Source organism: Pectinophora gossypiella, chromosome 6 (genome assembly GCF_024362695.1).
Source record: "Pectinophora gossypiella chromosome 6, ilPecGoss1.1, whole genome shotgun sequence".
Classification (NCBI taxonomy): domain Eukaryota; kingdom Metazoa; phylum Arthropoda; class Insecta; order Lepidoptera; family Gelechiidae; genus Pectinophora; species Pectinophora gossypiella.
Genome location: NC_065409.1, coordinates 12,358,980 through 12,379,282, shown reverse-complemented (window position 1 = coordinate 12,379,282; position 20,303 = coordinate 12,358,980). Strand labels below are relative to the sequence as shown.

At 36.9% G+C, this 20,303-nt stretch overlaps 3 protein-coding genes across 3 annotated transcripts in view; all 3 read right to left on the bottom strand.

The window, feature by feature from the left end:
- LOC126367820 (sulfotransferase 1B1-like) overlaps positions 1-20,303 on the bottom strand; it is a 243,838-nt gene that overhangs the window by 8,164 nt on the left and 215,371 nt on the right. The window lies entirely within an intron of this gene.
- On the bottom strand, positions 704-8,827 carry LOC126367835 (C-type lectin domain family 4 member E-like). The gene is made up of 6 exons (XM_050011605.1): positions 7,435-8,827; positions 4,651-4,764; positions 3,448-3,555; positions 2,703-2,858; positions 1,530-1,781; positions 704-1,035 (listed from the first exon to the last, which is right to left on the bottom strand). Exons 1-6 carry the CDS (start codon positions 7,484-7,486, stop codon positions 836-838), a joined length of 882 nt encoding a protein of 293 aa, XP_049867562.1. The 5' UTR covers positions 7,487-8,827; the 3' UTR covers positions 704-835.
- Positions 8,825-14,092, bottom strand: LOC126367827 (uncharacterized). The gene is made up of 6 exons (XM_050011587.1): positions 13,889-14,092; positions 12,666-12,779; positions 12,147-12,254; positions 11,682-11,837; positions 10,730-10,975; positions 8,825-10,179 (listed from the first exon to the last, which is right to left on the bottom strand). The coding sequence occupies exons 1-6, from the start codon at positions 13,938-13,940 to the stop codon at positions 9,893-9,895; spliced, it is 963 nt and encodes a 320-aa protein (XP_049867544.1). The 5' UTR covers positions 13,941-14,092; the 3' UTR covers positions 8,825-9,892.

Genomic DNA, 20,303 nt, shown 5'->3' with positions numbered 1-20,303 from the left:
ATAAAGAACTCTTCTCTTCAAATATAGTTATTAGAACTTCCGTAAACTGGAAGCGGACCCGCGCTGTGATCAAAGCTGACATCCACAAGGTCTCTTTAAACGACAACAAAACACCACAACTATATTTACACACTTATATAAAGTTCACATTCGAAATCACGAAATAAATTTATATATATATTTATAACACAAGCAGTGTAAGTATCTAAATGATGATTATTGAAATACCTATTTTAAATACCTTTTGCGGGGGCACACACACTAGTTATTTCAAAAATACTATACCTACCACGTGTACTATACGTATATATAGCGGGTCTTACTGTTGTACTTACTTCAATCAATGATTGGTATCAGAATCGTCGTATCAATCACTTTGAATGGCAACATCAAAGACTTCGCATCTCGACGAGATAAGAAGCTGCCTTTGCACTCGAATCCTGTATTTCATTGTGATACACAGTTCGATTGTATTGCAGTTCGCTTGCTTGCCTCTCGTTCGAGAGATTGTGGACTTGATCATTGGTCTTCAGAAACCGTTGCCACACCTCCCAATTTTGGCTGGGCGTCCCGATTTTTAGTATAAATCCTCTTTTTTATGCATTGCTCTATGATTAAGCATCATTTCTATTGTGTGCTGCTTTCATCGAATAAATCCCGCTAAAGGACACTCTAAAGGAAGCGTAAACAAAAAAATAATTGGTACTTAAGTACTTAAATAATTTATTCAACGCTCAAAACAGATTGAATATACAACTATAAATGCACTGAAACAGTCTTAATAACTACAACACATCATTATTTTCTTGTTCTTTTCGGTTTAACATAAAACGCATTAGCTTAAAGGCTTAACCCTAGGTGTCTGATTGTAGCATACATCTGGATCTTTCTCACATATGTAGGGTAGTGCACGTCGACAAGGTTCGTCTAACAGCTTTCCTCTTCGGTTGACAGACGCGCAGTACTCATCGCCTGCTGCGTTGTTCGGCTCTCCTGGTGAAAACTCGCTGTAACCAGCTTCAGAGAGAGGTTGACCTGGAAAATTGGAACTGGGGGTTAAAATCGCCAGCCACATCGAAGCAATTCATTTAAGAAAGCAATGACATTTGCGCATATAAAAGTAAGTGCGCAATGCAAACAAATGTCTAATACCAATATTGCTTTCTTAGATGAATTGCTTCGATGTGACCATTTTAACCTCCCCGTACATTAAAATCCAAAAATCTTTGTGCAAACAATGTACTGACATGAGTATACAGATTTAAGGGCACTGCTAGAATTTTAATAGCAATTTTTAACAATTACTATGACAGATTACAATAATTATTTGTTGATATTATGTAGTATGTGCTTCATAGTTAGTTATTCAACTTCAGACAAAGTGTTTTCCTACAAAACGGCTTTCTGGGGGTGTCTAATCGGCTTGTCAACTTAACTAGCCAATCCCGCAATCGGCACATCTTTCTCTATTAAAAAATAAAATTTACATTTGGACCAAAAACGTGAGACGCTCGGAAAACGGTCTTTACCGTCTGTCGTAGTCCATTGCCCGTTATTGTACACAATGCCCACAAAAGCAACGCCTCTGAAGTCTTTCTGTCCTGGAATGGTGTCGGCAGGGTTCCTGGAGAACAGGTCTCGGATGACCTGCGCCTCCATCTCACTGTTGATGATGACCAGGTGACTCCCTTCTTGATGGCATGTCTGCGTGGCCTGGTAAAAGTCCCGATAAAACTTGTGGAACTTGTAGCACTTGCTAGTACGATTGTCCAAAGCGTATTCTGGAAAAGAAATTGATTTAGTTGTCGCCACACTACCGGAATACTGAATAACGTCATCATGTCTCAAAGTAAGTAGTTCGAATCTCTCATACATAACATAAACAGCCTATATACGTCCCACTGCTGGGCACAGGCCTCCCCTCAATCAACCGGAGGGTATGGAGCATGTTCATGTTGCATGTTGTGTTCGAATCTCTCATGTGACAATAATACAACACGACTCACAATATTTTTCAAATGTTGAAATAGAATAACTTCGTTGGAAATAGTCTCTATTCCGCCTAAATGATGTATGTAAGTAATAAATATAATTGACCTTATATAATTTTCGACTGCTGAAAACTAGTTTAAATGTGTGTATAAGAATGCTATATAGAAATACAAGGCATTTGCAAAAACTATATACACACATAAACTAAATAAGAGCGTAGCCTGTCTATTCGGGGCCACAAGTCTTCAGAGCTTGCTTTGCAATCAGCTAGATTAAAATGTTCAGTTGTATTGTATCTATGCCAGCCATCGCCTAATTGTACAACGTTAGACAAGATACCATCTGGGCCTATGTCTAAAGCGTTTATTACACTACTCTATGTCTATTGGGCCCGATGTGTCAAGGTAAATTAGTCGCTGTCAACTGCATAATTCTCATGGTCAATGTAACGGGCTGAGGCATCGTAACCCGGCTGTAGCAGCAGCTCTCAGGTGGGCAGGGCCCCGATTTGACCGTAATACTTATAGCGTCGCAAGTCAGATGCGACCACGCGTCCTTCGCGCATAGTGCCGGAGGGATTGGATAGTGTAATAAGCGCTTTAGAAATATCATTGCACCTACGTAGGACGTTAAGCGACATGGATAATTCTATGTTTTTTCTTCACTCTTAGCCATGTATGCCTAGAACTTCAAAATAGTTTATTACTTACGGCTATCCGTGGTGTCACATTCGTTCAGGTCCACTGATGCGCCTGCCAGTTTGTGACAGATAAATGGATATAAATCTTGTGAGCTTACTTCACGATATGTGCCGTTTCGAAACAATACGTACGTCTCTTCCTCCTGAGCGAACTTTTCTGTAGTTTCTGCGAAACAACGTAACAGTTATCTGTACTGCCGTTTAACTCCAAATTACGTAAGTAAGTACAAATGCGGTTGTTTATTGCACACAACATCAGAGATAGTTAAACATATACAAATACCTACTATGCTTACATATACATATAAGTATTTCCCTATTTGTATAGGACATGAAGCTTTAGTGTGATAAAAAAAGCAACAAGACGAATAAAATAGAAGAAGTGTATTGCCCGATCGCAATAAACAATATACTTATATTATACTTATAAAGATAGCTTATGCTGTGGTTGGACACTACCATGGTACAACCCAATGTTGGGTTTTCAGTCATTTCCTTCTACCAACTATGTTATATGAAATGAAAACATTTATTTCGTAAGTACATCATAATATTACAGCAACAGTGTGTTAAGGAAATTTAAATAAGGAAACTTATTTTTAAACTTCATATTTATTTCAAAACTGAACTAATCGTATATGCAGTATTTTGTACAAACTTCTGCTTCCCGTCCCGGCAAGGTAGGAACTATCTCTATATTATGAAACTAGGTAGGTAAGGTATATTCACAAAAATATAGTTTTCAATATCCTTACCTGTAGTTTGATCACCGATGTGGATTCCCACGAGGTTTCTGTCACCACTTATCAGAGACAACATAGTATCCGTTATTCCTTGGTTTATTGGATTCGCCAAGTGCGCTCCTGAATAAAACGTAATAATAGAAATAAAATAAATATATGTAATAAGTAAAATAAATGATGATGAGGAAAAGAATAAGATATGATAAATAATAATAATATGGTAGATATGGATGAGGGAATGATGATTTGATGATGTTGATGAGATTGGTACTCCACCTCACAACCCACACGATAGAAGAAGAAGTAAAATAAAATAAATAAGTAATGTATTTTTCTTCTCATATTATGTGAATTCATTTTGCCAGGAAAACACACATAATAATTAATTATAAGTTAGTGTTGAAAGCAAATGCAGATCCGAATCATACACAAAAATAAGTGCAAAATAATTACTTTTAGATCTGTCTTTATATAACAACCAAAACAAAAGTCGACCTTATCTGTTCTGTGATAATGAAATACTTACTCGTAATTCAATACAATAGTAATCATTTTGACAGGGCGTAGGTATGGGTCGGAAGTATCCGACGTGCTTTCAGCAATGAGAAGACAAATTCGTAGAATAAATTGTCATGAAATTACAATACCAAATACTCTTTTGCATTTTTAGAAAATAGCAAGTAACAAAAAAACATTTCTTTATTAATATAACATTAACATTTTAATATAACATATTTTTTTATTATTATTTGTATGTTTCCATATCTCGAGCCTACGGAGTCCCGGACTCCGGAAGGCGTGCGTGGGGCCGAAGCCAACACGTAGAGGCCCCTTAAGACAGTTTAATCTAAATGTGGTGTGATTATTATTATTATTTTTAAAAACATTAATATTTTTTAGTAATGTAAGTTTGTTAATGTGGCGTCCAATACGGAAATAAATGTTTTCTTTCTTTCTATAACCAAATTGGACATGTTTACTTGTAAGTACTAAGTACTTTGAAAAGTACTACCTCTTCGTACAGATACAACTTACACTCATCTTCTTCTTATTGTGTGGGTTGTGAGGTGGAATACCAACGTCATCAACCCTGGTGTCAGAGTTATTACCGATGTGCCAAAGGCCCCATAAGTCATAATCTCTATAGTAAACATCCACGTACAACGGTTATAGGTAACAATTAAATTCTTGAATTGCTGTAAGTAGGTACATTACCTTCTCCATTGCACGTGTGACGAGCCTCGCTCCAGGTTTTCATGTCAGTATGCAGCTTGTACCAGCCAGTTCCATGGGCGAAGTACGTATAGTCACATCGAAACCTTCCAGCTTCTGCAATATCAAAAAGAATAGTATGAAATTTTTGATCTGCTGGCATATCGCGTAAGACCTGTTTCGTGAGCCAAAGGATACTGTCGGTTTTTAAGACATTCTCCGTAAGTAACTGCACGCTCTGTTCTATTCGTTTATTCTAGTGTTTTATTCTTTTACTTAAGTAACTATTTATATTTAAAAAATGCTGTACGTTAGTATCGCTAAAACTCGAAAAGGACTGAATCGATTCCTAATTACCCGACTGGTGCGAAGCAAAAAGGAGGGTTATGTGTTGGACCGCTATGTATGTGAATGTTCACGTCTGTTGCCACCTTTCTTCTAAACCTCATCTTCCTCCTCCTCCACTTGTCAGAATTTAATAAATGAGGTGTCACTAAAAGCGGCAATTGTCCGGTGGTTTTAGGCTACGAAACGGCATGCTAAATTTGTTTAGCAGATAGCCGTGGTCGAATGCCAATCTGTCCTTTGCTTACCACGGCGTGCGACTATTTGGAAGAATTTCAGAGAATATTTTCTTGTCTCATACATTTTAAGGCGTGATTTTTCCGTAGTCGGGTTAACACAAATAAGTACCTACTTGTATGGCTCTGTATGTGCTTGTATGGGATGTCAGTGACATCGTAACGAATACTGAGAGGGATGATTCAGCTAATTATTCTGAGTTAATATCAAGTGGAATTTTACATTGTATTCGTTACGGTGTCACTAATACCCTGTATATTTTTTTAGTCTTGAAATATTCATGGAAGTCCGGGGAAGGTTTAAACGGTGATAAAATATGGAAAAGATTCTCGACCAACTGCTATGTCATTTTAATTTAAATAACTTACTCCACAGCCAGCAGTTTGGTTTTACTAAGGGTCGGTCTACAACAGACGCGAGTGTGACATTTGTTCGACACATTTTCGATGCTTGGGAGAAGTCGCAGAATGCCGTAGGAGTATTCTGTGACTTGTCTAAGGCGTTCGACTGCGTGGATCACGAGACCTTGCTTTTGAAATTGAGGCACTATGGACTAAATAATGGAGCTCTCAGTTTGTTAAATTCATATCTAGGTGGTAGGATACAAAAGGTACAAATCAATAGTACAACTTCTTCGGGCTCTCATGTTCAAATGGGAGTTCCTCAAGGATCCATTTTGGGTCCGTTTCTTTTTTTAGTGTACATAAATGATTTACCTTATGTAGTACAGAACCAAGCTGACATTGTGCTGTTCGCGGATGACACTTCTCTTATATTTAAAATCGACAGAAAGTTAGAGGAATTTGACGAAGCAAACAGCGCTGTGTCGCAGGTTCTAAGTTGGTTTACAGTAAATAACCTAGTTCTAAATGCTAAGAAAACGAAGTGTATTAAATTTGTTCTACCAAACGTAAAGAAAGTAAATAATAACATTAAAATTAACGACGAGAAACTAGACTTTGTTGAACACACAGTTTTCTTAGGAATTACTGTAGATTCAAAACTTCAATGGGGCCCACATATTGTATCACTAGCGGGCAAGCTAAGTTCAGCAGCATATGCCGTCAGAAGGATCCGACAACTCTCAGATGTACCCACTGCTAGACTTGTCTACTTCAGCTACTTCCACAGCATAATGTCTTACGGTATTTTGCTGTGGGGTCGAGCCGCTGATGTAGAAACTATTTTCATCATTCAAAAAAGAGCAGTTCGCGCTATTTATAAGTTGCGTTGTCGGGACTCTTTGAGGGAGCTGTTTAAAGAAATAAATATACTGACGGTCGCAAGTCAATATATATATGAAAACATTATGTATGTACGTAAAAACTTATCTCTCCTTCCGAGAAACTGTGAAAGGCATACTTACAATACAAGAAATAAACATAAAATTGCTATTCAAAATTCTAGATTAAGTAAATTAAATTCATCTTTTTTGGGGTTATGTATACGTTTTTACAATAAAATACCAGATAATATTTTAAATTTGTCAGAAAATAAATTTAAAGCTCACGTGAAGCTTACTTTATGTAAAAAAGCTTATTATAAGATTAATGACTACCTAAATGATAAAAATGTCTGGTATTGAATGTGTTCCTCTAGTTATTAAATAACTTGTAATGTATATCCTCATTGGTTTTTAAAAGATGTGTTGCTGTTGCAGTTTCTTGTCATTTCTTCTCCTCAGCCATAACACCTTGCGAAATGACGTAAATTCAAAAATGTTACATTGACCTTCAACAAGTTTATCCATGATAATTACGTTGAATAAATGATTCTGATTCTGATTCTGTTGATACGAAATTCACCGGGTCATCTCCGGTCCGGGTTAATTTTATGTTTAGAACTGTTTTTAAAAGATACTTAAGTATATCAAATCAAATCAAATATACTTTATTGCACACAACATACAAAACAAATTAACACAGATGATGATATATATATCATAGTTACACACATTTAATCCTAGGAATTATGTGAATGCTATTTCTTCTACATTTTGTCCCATACGTGATATATCAAGATCTATGAGTCATGAATTCAATGTCTGAAATCTTATTATTTTTGTCTTTAACATGTTATTAAATTATTTAAACACATATTCTTATATATTTTAAACTGGAATGGAATCAGTAAACGAAAATATTATTTCACAATAGGTACGCTTACTACGGATTACCCACGACCATGCAATTGGAAATAACTTACCAAATAAAGGAAAAATAAATACTAACAAAAAATATTGCAAAAGAGACTGCATGATTGCTTTATGAGCATACAACTAACAATGATACAGAACTCATAATGGTTTTATAATTATATATGGAATGTTATCTATCATACATTACGTATAAACAAACATTATTTATACATTTAAGGAAATTCCAATGATCAACAACGAAGTTGGTCAAGGATCGGATCGCGTGGGTACAATTTTTACTCCATAGTCTTCTTGGAGCATAAAAGTAAAGGTTTTATTACCCCATGCAAATTAATTCAATGATTCTCTGAGGTTGAAATTCTTCTTGATTATGTAACACTTCTCATAATTACTACTTACCTATATTATTGTTTATATTAAGTGTCCATGATAATTTATCACGTTTTTATCAATTGAATTGCTTAAATTGTTTTTTATCATCTGGCAACACTTCACTCACATAGTGCAGAATAAGTTTAATATGACATCACCAAAGTAGAATTTTAAAATAAAAGCTTAGCTTTTCAATATTTTAGTTTCTTAAGGCATCTGTGGTGCAATGGTTGAGCATCGGGCTCACGATCCGGAGGACCTTGGTCCAAATGGCGGTGGGCACATACCACAAAAATGACTTTGTGATCCCTAGTTTGGTTAGGACATGGCTGATCACCCGATTGTCCGATATTATGATGCTCTATGTTTCGAAAGCACGTTAAGGGACTGGTCCCGGTTTCTTTTCACTGATGCAAGAATAAAACAAAGATTAAAATAAAGACCTACATGCAAAATCACAGGGTTTTGTCATTCAATGTTTTTTTATACATATATAAAAAAAACATTGTATATATAGTCTATTATAACAAGTAACAATATAATAAGGGAATAAATAACCACATATATTTTATCTTACATAATTAACAACTAAAACATAAAAAATAGATTAGAGTCGACAATAGTTAAACTAGAACTAGTTTTATATTAGTACTTAACAGTTAATTAAACTAATTATAATTATATTAGTGACCAATTTGCACTTTAAAATAATAACCAAATAGGCTTATGATTAAATTTCACTATTTAATATGGTTCAATAAATTATTATTCAGTTGTGACCAAAATGCACTCATTTTACGTGAGACCTTTTTTCATTGTGACCTAAGTACACTAACCTGACGATACATGAGTCATGTCAGTGGCCTTTAGTAGCTCAGTAATAACCCTGACACCAGGATTGCTGAGGTTGGTAACCCGCCTCGCCGCCTCACGATAGAAAAATAATTTACAACTAAGATTCTAGTTATGTACAATGTATTTTTTAAATAAATATTGTATATTCTTTCAAAAAACAATAAAGAAAACAAATGTCAAATTGAAAATAAGAAATTCATATCAAGTTCTTTTTTTACAAAAAAAAACATGTTTTAAAACTAATAAACATGAGGTATCTGTATGTATATAAAACTAACAGTCAGTGCACCACTGGCTCTTAAACTATAATTATTACAACACAAATAAAACGAAAATACTAAAATAATGAGTTTTTGGTTTTTCGATCGATATATTCTCAAATTCATGGAGCAAATGATTTTTGTTTTTATAACACTTGCCCTGCTTAGGGAAACTAACAAAGAGAAAATTTAAATCGAAAACATTTCTGACTCGGACGGGATTTGAACCCGCAGCTCCTGTTAAGCCGGGACGAGCGTGTTAACCATTACACCACTGGGTCCTCCACCTGTCCTTCCTAAAATTCCTTCGATGTATGTGTCGTCATTAAGCCGACGCCGACGTCATCTATCTAAAATATTGAGTACTAATATTACTTTAGACTTGATAAGAGCTGCGGGTTCAAGTCCCGTCCGAGTCAGAATTATTTTTTTTCATGGACCAATTTCTAGCGTCATGAGACCACGCATACACCCCACACACTCTATATAAAAATCTCATACATAATGCGTACCGCCTAAGGCCGGGTTTCCACTGACTCGGGGATGGGCGGAGAAGAGCGGAGATGTGCGGATTTGACCAATCACAGCGCTCGAGAGAGCGAAAAACGAAGACCCTCTGTCACTCTCTCCCTCACGGTGATTGCTCGATTCCTGCATATCTCCGCTCCTCTCCGCCTAGCTCCGCGTCAATGGAAACGCAGCCTAACGGGTTAATGCGAGTAAGACACTGTCCGAGCGCTCTCTCCCTTACTCCTTAACGTTTAACATAAACAGACCATAAGATCATGAATACATCCCAATTGGAGTAGTCAGAAGTACATCCATCGCAATATGAACTAAGTACCCACATCTCACCGAGCTTTCTGTTAGACCTACGTGATATATGGCGAGCCGCATAATGTTAACGTTTAAGACATTTAATTTAAGACAACAAAGCCATTCTAGACTAGTGCTGGACGGAGAGTTACTGTTCTATAGGTTCGTAGTAACTATTTATTATATAAGTACTCGGTAAAGTTCAATTCAACGGGACCACGAGTAAACGGGACTTTATCGTCTCGTTTTCATCTTTGCTGAATTTACGGGCACTCGAGCTCATGAGTATCTTTCGAGTCCTAGGGTCATTCGGTTTAACATCGCAACTTGTTGTTGGCTCTTTCTCGCATATGAAGGGTATCGGACGAGTGCAAGGGTCGTCGAATAGCATCCCGTTGCGGCCGACGGATGCACAGAACTCATCACCTCTTGCGTTGTTCGGTTCTCCTGGTGAAAACACACTGTATCCAGCTTCGGAGAGAGATTGACCTGGAAGTAAATATCTACGGTGACTTACGATTCTGACCACGCTAATTGGAATTCTTACGGGTGTAAGTATTCTCTTTGTGTCCCAGTTTATAGTAGCAACTTTTGGATAACCTATACTTTTCTGGATCCATACCTGTCTAGGGACGAATATCATTATTACCTGCTTAGCTATTGTTCAATACATTATTTGAACACAAATAAAATATAAATGTAAGTATTATAGATAAATATAATGTTTATCCGAATGTCTCGGGGACTAGCCCCACGATGTTGCTGCTTAGCAATAAGGCCGCCATTGTACTGTATTATCATCATTTGTGTAAATTTGTTTTGTATGTTGTGTGCAATAAAGTATATTTGATTTGATTTGATTTGATGTCGCCAAGGCTTAAAAACGTGTAATGTTGTAATGTACTTACTTAGTTGGTTAAATGAGTAGTAAATAGCTAGATCCACTACCAACATACTGTTTCTTCTGCAACATACAGCTACCGTAGCCCTATACGGGCGCTACTTTACTTTAATGTAAGTATATTTTTAATATCTTTACCTTGTATAGTAGCCCATTGCTCCGTGAACATAACGCCGACGAAAGCGACATCTCTGAATTCTGGTCCTGGAATGGTGTCGGTAGGGTTTTTAGCGAACAGGTCTCGGATGACCTGAGCCTCGTTTTCACTGTTGATGATGACCAGGTGACCCCCTTCTGCCTGACATGTATGCATGGCCCGGTAAAACGTCTGGCGGAAACGGTGGAACTTGTAACACTGGCTGGTACGATTGTCCAACTTATATTCTAGAAGAAACAATGCCGGTTAACATAAATCAGTTCTAAGAGGCCACAGAAGGTGCCGCTGCGTTGCGGTGGCATCGCTATGGTTTAATTGCACTGAGTGTCGAGACGTCGCAACGTATAGTGTGGAATAGGGCATGCATCACTGTAAGTAAATAAATATCTTAATACTTATAAGTTCTTACTTTCTATCGTCTGGGCGTGTGGTGGATGACCAACCCCAGGAAACCTGGTGTCAATGTTTTCATAAAGCCGCCAGAGGCCACTCATGTAATGGGCACCGCAATAGACATCGCAGCAGAAGGAAGAAGAAAAAATGTTCAAATATATAATATGTATGTCGGTATTCTACAGACTGTACTTCGGGAAGTGTGCCCGCAATCTACACGAGCTGTTTACACCATTCCCCCTTTATCTTCGGACTTCCAGACGTACGGCCGGGTTCCATCCCTATGTGGTGGATATCCCTACTATTCGCACAAAGCCCTTCGCATCGTCCTTCATTATGCGCACTGCTAGGGAGTGGATTTCTCTGCCGTCTTCTGTATTTCCAAATGCATATAACCCGGGTGCTTTCAAGGCACTCTGAACAGGCACCTTCTGGGCGAGCTAGCTCCATTTTTAGACCTCATCAATGCCGTCAGGCAAGTCTGGGGCCAAGAGCAAACCCATCAAAAGTAAAAAAAAAATAGGCTAGAAAAAATCTTACGGTCGTCCGTAGTGCCGCACTCATTTAGGTCCACTGATTCATCTGCAACTTTGTGACAGATGTATGGATACAAATCTAGTTGACTTGCTCTGCGTAAATTTCCGTTCCGAGTGAACAGGTACGTCTCTTCCTCTTGAGCGAATTTGTTAATGTTTTCTGCAACAAAATGTTTCTCATATTTTATTGTTCAAAACATTTTATTTTTATCTCTTAGGACGCTTGGTGATAAGCGTCTAATAATCTATCCAGAACTTATTTAGAAGACAATACAGTTAGTAAGCTGTAAGTGGTAAAACACATTCTGAGTGTACTTAGTTTCAGTGTATTCACAATTTATTACGTCTAATAAGGGCTGGAAAATGTTCAAATATAATATTATATTATAGTATATTTTTTTGATCATGTTGCCTACCCCAATAGGAAATAGGCGCGATCTGATGTATACAATGTATGTATCATGTTTACCTGTAGTGTGCAAACCGGTGTGGACTGCCATGACTCTGTTGTCGTTGTTAATTAAAGATAGAATAGCTGCAGTTACGCCTTTGGTTGTTGGGGTCGCCAAGCGCGCTCCTGAAAAAGTAATATTATTTTATTATGCTACGAAAATATATGGTCTTCTATTTTGTGGGTTATGAGGTTGATTATCAGCCTCAGTAACCTCGGTATCAGGGTTATTATCGAGCCGCCAAAGGCCCCTAGCATGGCTCATACATGGTAAAACTTAAACATTAGAAACTTGACGAATAGTACATTTTTCCACAGATCTGGGAAAGAGTTAATATGCTTACTACAGTGGAATCATGGCGGCTCAATCATAACCCTGACACCAGGATTGATGAGGTTGGTATTCCACTTCACAACCTACACGATAAGAAGTGGAATCATAGATACGCAAGAAAAGTTACGGGTGATATTTACTGCAAGAACGCAGAACCAACAAGCGTAGATCAAGCTTAAAAGCGGGTGTAAAAAAACGATTACCTTCTAAATTGCACATGAGACTAGCCTCACTCCAATTATTCGCGTCAGTATGCAGCTTGTACCAGCCCTCTCCATAGGGGAAGTACGTATAGTCACATCGAAACCTTGCCGCTTCTGCAATACCAAAGACAATGGTAAACAAAATTGTTATGTTTCTATCATCGCAAAATCCTAGTCGGCTAAACCCGTAATAATTATAAATAACATGATAAAGATAGATGTGTTCTGTTGTCTTAAAATCAGTACCAAATGAGCCTTTCCCATTTGTTCCAATGAGTAGAAAGAACCGCCGGAGGTAAAATAAATCGTAACAAAAAGACGCAAGAGACCTCTTAGCGTGTTACCTATAATGATTTTTGTTAAAAAAATGTACTACACGGTGCGCCACTTCGATTTACTGGAATACCACTGTCTATCGGGGCTCGATCATAGTGTATAGTCCGATTTGGCAATCAAGGCGATTAATCATTAACCAGCTGTTAATATCCAATCATAATAAATCAAGTGTTAACCACAACTGGAATTGAGTATTGGCTACGATTTATATTGGTTCACAACACTTCTGAGACCGTAGGCGTAAAGCCGGGAAAAGCCGGGGAACGATGCAGGTTCGAATCCCGAATTTCGAGAAGTAAGTAAGTACGAGAGAAATAGTTTAAACTATTTATTTGAGCGGTAGATAAACTTATTAGCAAACAACTTGATAAGGTGTGAGTGTGAGAAAATTAAACAATTCACTTAATAAACCAATATTGCATTGCTATTGACATTTTGTTGACATTGCGTACTTACTTTTATATGCGCAAACATGAAATTACATGCAATATTGCTTTTTAAACTAATTGGTTTGAGTGGCCTTTTTAAACCCTCTGCCGGGTCTGCACGACAACCGCGCCGCGCGCGGCGCGATTTATATAGAGCACTTGGACCAATAAACGATACGAATGCTATCTAAGTACATACGAGGCTATTGGTCGAAGCAAACCCAATCATGCAAACCCGGCTGGTCATCACATGAAACCGCGCACCGACGCGGTTGGCGGTGAAGCGGTTTTAATGCCGTATTGACTTGTACGAAATCCGCTGAACACACGACGCGAACGCCGCTCGTTCGTGGCTATGTTCGTGTGTTAGGCATCAACGGGTTACTTCAATGCGATCTTAAAAACCGCTTCGGTGCGCGGCGTTGTGTGATAATCCCCTTAGAATAAATATGAACTTACCAAATGAAGGGAGAATAAATAGTAGCAAAGAATATTGCACGACAGACTTCATGATTACTTGGCGAACAACTTACGAAAATATGCAACATTCGCATGTTTTTATAGTGCGTATTATCTAACTTAGATAGTTCCATGGAAAAACCTGCATTACTGCGAATTTTATTACTTGTTCTAAAGTTATCATACTGGGAACTTTGTAAATAAACAAGTTATCTAAAGAAAATCCCATCTTGGAGTTATCAATAGTTTTATAGGAGATAGCTTAGTACATAGTGAATTAAATGTAAGATATTCTTACTGAGAGATGATAACAATATTGTTTTAGTGAGTCCTCTTACTTCAATGACTTTATTTATATTTCCTACACTAATTTATATAAATGAATGATTGCTTATCACTTTCAATTATACTTCATTGATGTCACGGACAATTCGCGAAACAGATAGACATATTTACCTTTTATGTAGTATGTTCTGAGAATTATCTATTCTGAGTATTGGCGAGTGATTGACAACTTAATCTAAATAGGTAAGTAATAAAAATATCTTAGATAGAAAATGAGTTTGATTCTTTTCCGAAATCATTCAAAAGTCACTATTCCATGGCAGTAGGAATATTCTTTTAGAATGTTTAAAATTATTATTTTTCCGATCTTAAACATGGGATATTTATTCGCATTTTTCGCTTATATATAAGTTCATAAGTTGATATAGTAAACTGATAAGTAACTAAATAAATAAACCTACAAATACTATATCAATAATACCTACTATGGCCTAGCCAAAGTACGAAAAGCATTTCCTGTTCTTGATGCACACAGAAGTGGCAGCGGCACTACGAGCATTTTATGTCGAGAATATTGTGTAGGTCTAACGATGTGATCATTTCGAGGCACTTGTCGCGTTCTTTTATTAAATCATTAAATTATTTTTTTAATTACGTCTATGGATCGTTCGGAGACAGGGACTATGTACGGTGCCCTGCGCACCACTGAACACCGAGCATCTCCTCTCCCTCTTTGCTTCATTTCCCCTGGATTAAATATCTATGAACATAGCTAAAGGTCACTGATTGACTAACTCATCATGAAATCTTTAAAACTACAATTACTAGGTGTCTCAAATTTTGCAAGGCGATTTCTTTTAGGACGTAGATTCTCACCGAGGATTTTGCGACATTAAACCTCTGAGGTAAAAGGGGGTGAAATGTAACAAAGTTTCTATGAAACTTTTATAAGTACTTAGTTTTAATACTAGGGTTTCATGCGAACGTCGTCGCAGATTACAGCTAGTATTGAATAAAAGAATTGAAGATAAATATATGGTTTAGATAGTAAGTACTCATAGTAATATTGTAAAAGTTATTATCAAAATTAAAACACATAAAACCGGGTTCTTACCGCGTTACAGTGTTGAAATATCGGGAGTCTCATATCCCTGATTAACGCGGTAAGAATCCGGTATTATGTGATTATTGTAAAACAATTAGTTTAAGCTGTTGTTATACCAAATAAACATAAAATAATAGATACTACTGCTTGGAAAGTGTTTTCTTTGAACAAAAATATATAATACACCTAATGTGTGCACGCTTTCAGGCAAAGATTCGCATAGTCGCAGCGCGTTTTCATATAAACTCGCCCGGCCCGTGCCACGGTACCACCTGTGTGCGAAGAGCCGAAGAGCGAAGCGAAGAGTACCTTAGCCTAGTTACCAAGAGATGATGAAAATAAAGGTGTCATTATAATATCTTATTTAATGGTCGTCGGTGTTGAACAAATAAAAGTTTCAATTTGAAACCTGTGTCGCACGCTTGACGGTGCGGCGCGGCTGTGGCGTCTGCGCATGCAACGTGACTCCTCATCTATCAGTTACTACTGATACGGTATAGATCAATGTAAGAAAATTATTGAATATAAGTACCTAACTAAAATAGAATACTGATGTTCAATTACAATGTCTCTTCGTGATGTGATGGACTTCTTCTTCGGAATCGGAAGGTCCCGGGTTCGAATCCTGGTGGGGACAAATCACAAAAATCACTTTGTGATCCCTAGTTTGGTTAGGACATTCATTACATACTGATCACCTGATTGTCCGACAGTACGGATTAACCAACTATATCATCTAATAACCCTCAACTTCAATGCCAGTCGTGCGGCCGCTACTGTGGCTCTCGCATCGGACTTTACAGCCATTTTAAAAGCTGCCACAGAAACGCTGTTTGAATCATCTGAGGAGTAGATACGTCAATTCGCAACATTAGCGACGATATTAGGAGGGCAATACTTGAATTCTGAATTTGAATTTTGACTCGCCCTCTATTACGTGGGACTTAGACATCGCTGGCGAGGTGTGGATGCATATACTGCACACTATGGGCGACCCCTTCACGGGTAAAAGATAAAGCTAATTTATTTGCTTAAACATGAGTAATACGTATAAATACAGATAACAGTGTTCACATTAAACATTCTTCATGTTTGCCTTGCGGCGCACAAAATTTTATGTACCTAGTACATTGTCTATATAAATACATGCATCATGAAAAATACCACAATAGGTATATGGAAACAAGTTATGAGCAATAATTGCAGAATTAAATTGATGAATTTTTAAATGACAAATTGGAACATCAGTTGCATTACAATTTATCATTCAAAAACTCATTTATCGTATAATAACATCTAATATATCATCATCAAAATAAATAATAATAGTAATAAATATAATTAACATATCATCTGGTATATTTATATATTCATAAACGTGATGCTACGTTATAGACGTGATGGTATGTTATGCTGCTGTTACCAAACCCATCAAGATAATGCCGTCGCGCCAAATTAACGACATTTACTCTGCACACAATATTTGATGTAGTTTATTTGGCAACAACACCATAAATAGGATATACACGAGTCAGTTGGCAAGGGACGCGCGTGCGCTGGCAACCCAGACGCTCAGGTATTGCGCATGAGGCGTCCGTCACTCAGACCATTAATCTTAGGTCTCACCTTTTCATTTCAGGAAGTTTGGTAGAAGAGGTGAGGACATTGGAGACTGGAATGAGGTTGATATTTCTGTATGTTTGTAGATAATTATATTACTTCTATCTCTTTCTATCGAGTGGGTTGTGGGTGGATGAACAACCTTAGCAACCCTTAGCATTTACTTCTAGGAGGGACTGGAAGCAAATATTTAGCGGCTTATCTTCATGGGAAAGTCGTAAAAACGGACAGAGGGATTGTACATCCTTTTTAAAAAGGTAGATTTGATTATATGGGCAATGGGTTGATCACCACTCACCAGTAGCCATACGGTTCATTATGTCCATCTTCGGACTACATTTCCAAAATGGCTGTAAGTGTCGCCCATCTCAATAGCGATAACGGTCACGAATAAGTAACATGAAATTCCGTTATAAAAATGTTATACCCATAATAAAGGGTAATAATATTATAGTACGGTTTAATAAAGACCTGTTAATTAGAAAATGCAATAACATATTACGTAAGGTATTAGTTATTGAATGTTTGCCAAATCTAACAAACAAAATAGACTGTTTCCTGCATAATTTGCTTAAAATATGGCTTCAATTAATATTAACAATATTGAAATGTATAAAATAGTAGGAAAGTTCTAATCATAAATTCTCATGAACGGCTAGTGTATGTAAAATTTAGAATGTTATAACTACTTAAGTACTTATGTTTCTTATCATCGGAGGAATATCGTAGAAATCGATTCAAGCTTCGCCATAATAAACTTATTACCTAGACGTCGAACTAAGACAACGAAGTGGACAAACAGGTACTAATAATTTCCCTACTCTACTATTTCGTCTAGTATTCCATGAATGCATCGAACAAGAAACTAAACTAACGTAGTAAAACGACCAATCCACGAAATCCGACCACATATCATAGACGAGAAAATTAATTCCATTAGAACTTACTTCAATACAATAATAAAATAGGAATACTATAAACAAACTTAATTTATACTAAAACTACGTAAAGCGGAAAATAACTGCAGTTCATTTCGGGAATATTGAAGTGGATTTACTGTTTTGATAATGGCGCTCGCAACAATAAGAGTTCGATACGTTTTATCGTCATACAAAGGTCTGCAGGTGATTCCTGGCTACCCGCCAAATGCTCCCACGCACATACTCGCCTACTAACTATCCCGGACATGCTCGAAATTGTAACGTATGACCCTAATTATATAGCGCAATTTAAAATGATCGCAAATAGAAATCTCAAAATTGATATCCAAATCTCAACGGCCATCTGCCTTGAGATCTATTTTTATTTTATTGCCATTATCTCTCACTCATATCGTAAGGTTTGGTTTTTGTCATATGTTTTTTAAATAGGCAAATGTTTACTCACCAAAAAGTGTTTTATTTGATTCGATTACGAAAATGGAATGCTGACTGGTCATGAAATCAACAATTATAATAAAAACGCCTTTATAACAAAGAAGAATAACACTTATTTAATGGCTATCCATATTATTATTTTTACGGGAACCTGTTCAAGTGTTTAGAAGATTTTAAGTCAATATTTAACTCTAGATAATAAAGGAACATTTTATTAAATTTGTAAATATTTACTAAAATAAAAGACCGTAAGAATCTACTGGAAAATAATAGACATTGTTGGGTATTTTAAGCGTGACACTTAGTACTTAGTCAGTGTCAGAACCAAAAAAATAATATTTAAAACTTTAAAATAAAAATCTTATTTAAATTATAATTATTAAGAGAAACTGACTGATTGTAAGAAATGCAAAGTTTATTTATTTTCTAGTGATTATTGTAATAGTATTTTAGACGCCAGGTCCATCGTTTATCGACGATAAAAACTTTACAATCTCCTCGCTTGCCAACTCTTTGTAGAACAAAGTACTGTTGGTTGAATTTTTTACATATTTTTAAATATGTACAAATCTTAATAATGAGAACTCTCAATCTTACTGAACGACATTTTCCCTTGCTATAAAAATGCATTTTGATTTTCCAACTTTATTTTCACTGTGGAAATGTATGTACGTATGTGAGTCAAAGTAATGATTGTACATAGTTTATTCTTATTTATTTCGAAGTAAATATTTATTACCTGTTGGCTGTTACAACAGGTACTTATGTGCTCATAAATATCTTTAAGCAATATGTCTTGTTAATTTCCTAGATAAATCTGCCTACTTATCTGACGACAACACAGTTAGGTATCTTATTATTAAAATAATTAAACAATGTGTAGGTCTTTTTGACGTGACTTATTGTTTATTTGCCTTTGCAGGCATTGATTACTTGACCGGACAAATGGGGAGCGCTGGGGGCTCTCACCCGGTACAACATTTAAGACAACAGGCTTGAGGGTGCCCAGGTGGGCGAGAACATCGGCTCAAGGCGTCGTCTGAGAGGATTTTTTTTTACTTTTGATAAGTTTCCTCTTGGCCCCAGATTTTCCCGAAGGCATTGTCATGTCCTAAAATGGTACGAGCTCGCCCAGAAGGTGCCTGTTCACCCTGGCCTTTAAAGCACCCTGAGTTACATGCATTCGGAAATACAGAAGACGGCAGAGAATTCCACTTCCTAGCAGTACGCAGGATTTAATTATTTGAAAGAATTAGTCGACCCTAGTGGGTTGATAGCGATAAGCGTTGAATGAGGGAAATGAGCGACCACCAGGTCGGTATTGGGGTCCTATAATGTGTAGAATAAGTATATATTTTGAACCAATGTACTTACGTTACTGTAGCCACAATACACCCGTCAACCGTTTGGAGTTGGGCTAAGACACATTTTATATTAAGATCCCAAAAAGGGACACGAGAATTCGCATGGTTTTATTTACTATAATTTGACTTTTCACCGCAATCTCATCCGTTAATAAGTGACGATGTGGCTTAAGGTAACAATTACCTTGCAAACGTAATCTTGAAGTAATTTAGAGTGAATAGTCACTCTAGCCTACAGTAAATTGCATCAAGAGTGATTGCGAGTTGTCTTTGGGTTACTAGTCGCTGTGCTTACCCAATACGGCTTATGCGCGTGAGTTACGTGTGTATGTGATTATTTATTTATTTATTAGTGAGTTTTACAGATGTGCTTTGCCTTCGCCTAGAACGCTGCACTCAAGTACTGTTCAGCCGCGCTACGCCAAGGCTGCTACTGTAAATGCTACGTCGTGTCTACGTAGTAACTTCGTAACGGTCTACGTAGGCCTTCTTGCGTCATGTAAGAACTGTCTACGTATTTTTACACCAATGACGAATATTTTAATAGTGACGTTTTATATCATAAAAGCGAAGTGCTATAGAAGGAATCCCTTGAATATTGGCGATTCAGATTTCCAGAGATTCATATCTTGTTCAACTTAGAATGAGGAAAAAACTGCTAATAT

Bases quoted from the DNA above. Each gene is read 5' to 3' on its own strand.
- LOC126367835 (XM_050011605.1), bottom strand. From the start codon at position 7,486: ATGCAGTCTCTTTTGCAATATTTTTTGTTAGTATTTATTTTTCCTTTA. The intron at 2,859-3,447 runs GTAAGGATATTG...GTTGTTTCGCAG, and splicing joins CATCGGTGATCAAACTACAG to AAACTACAGAAAAGTTCGCT. The intron at 1,782-2,702 runs GTAAGTAATAAA...TTTCTTTTCCAG, and splicing joins ATGTGACACCACGGATAGCC to AATACGCTTTGGACAATCGT.
- LOC126367827 (XM_050011587.1), bottom strand. From the start codon at position 13,940: ATGAAGTCTGTCGTGCAATATTCTTTGCTACTATTTATTCTCCCTTCA. The intron at 12,255-12,665 runs GTAATCGTTTTT...TTACTTTTTCAG, and splicing joins TCTCATGTGCAATTTAGAAG to GAGCGCGCTTGGCGACCCCA. The intron at 11,838-12,146 runs GTAAACATGATA...ATTTTGTTGCAG, and splicing joins CACCGGTTTGCACACTACAG to AAAACATTAACAAATTCGCT.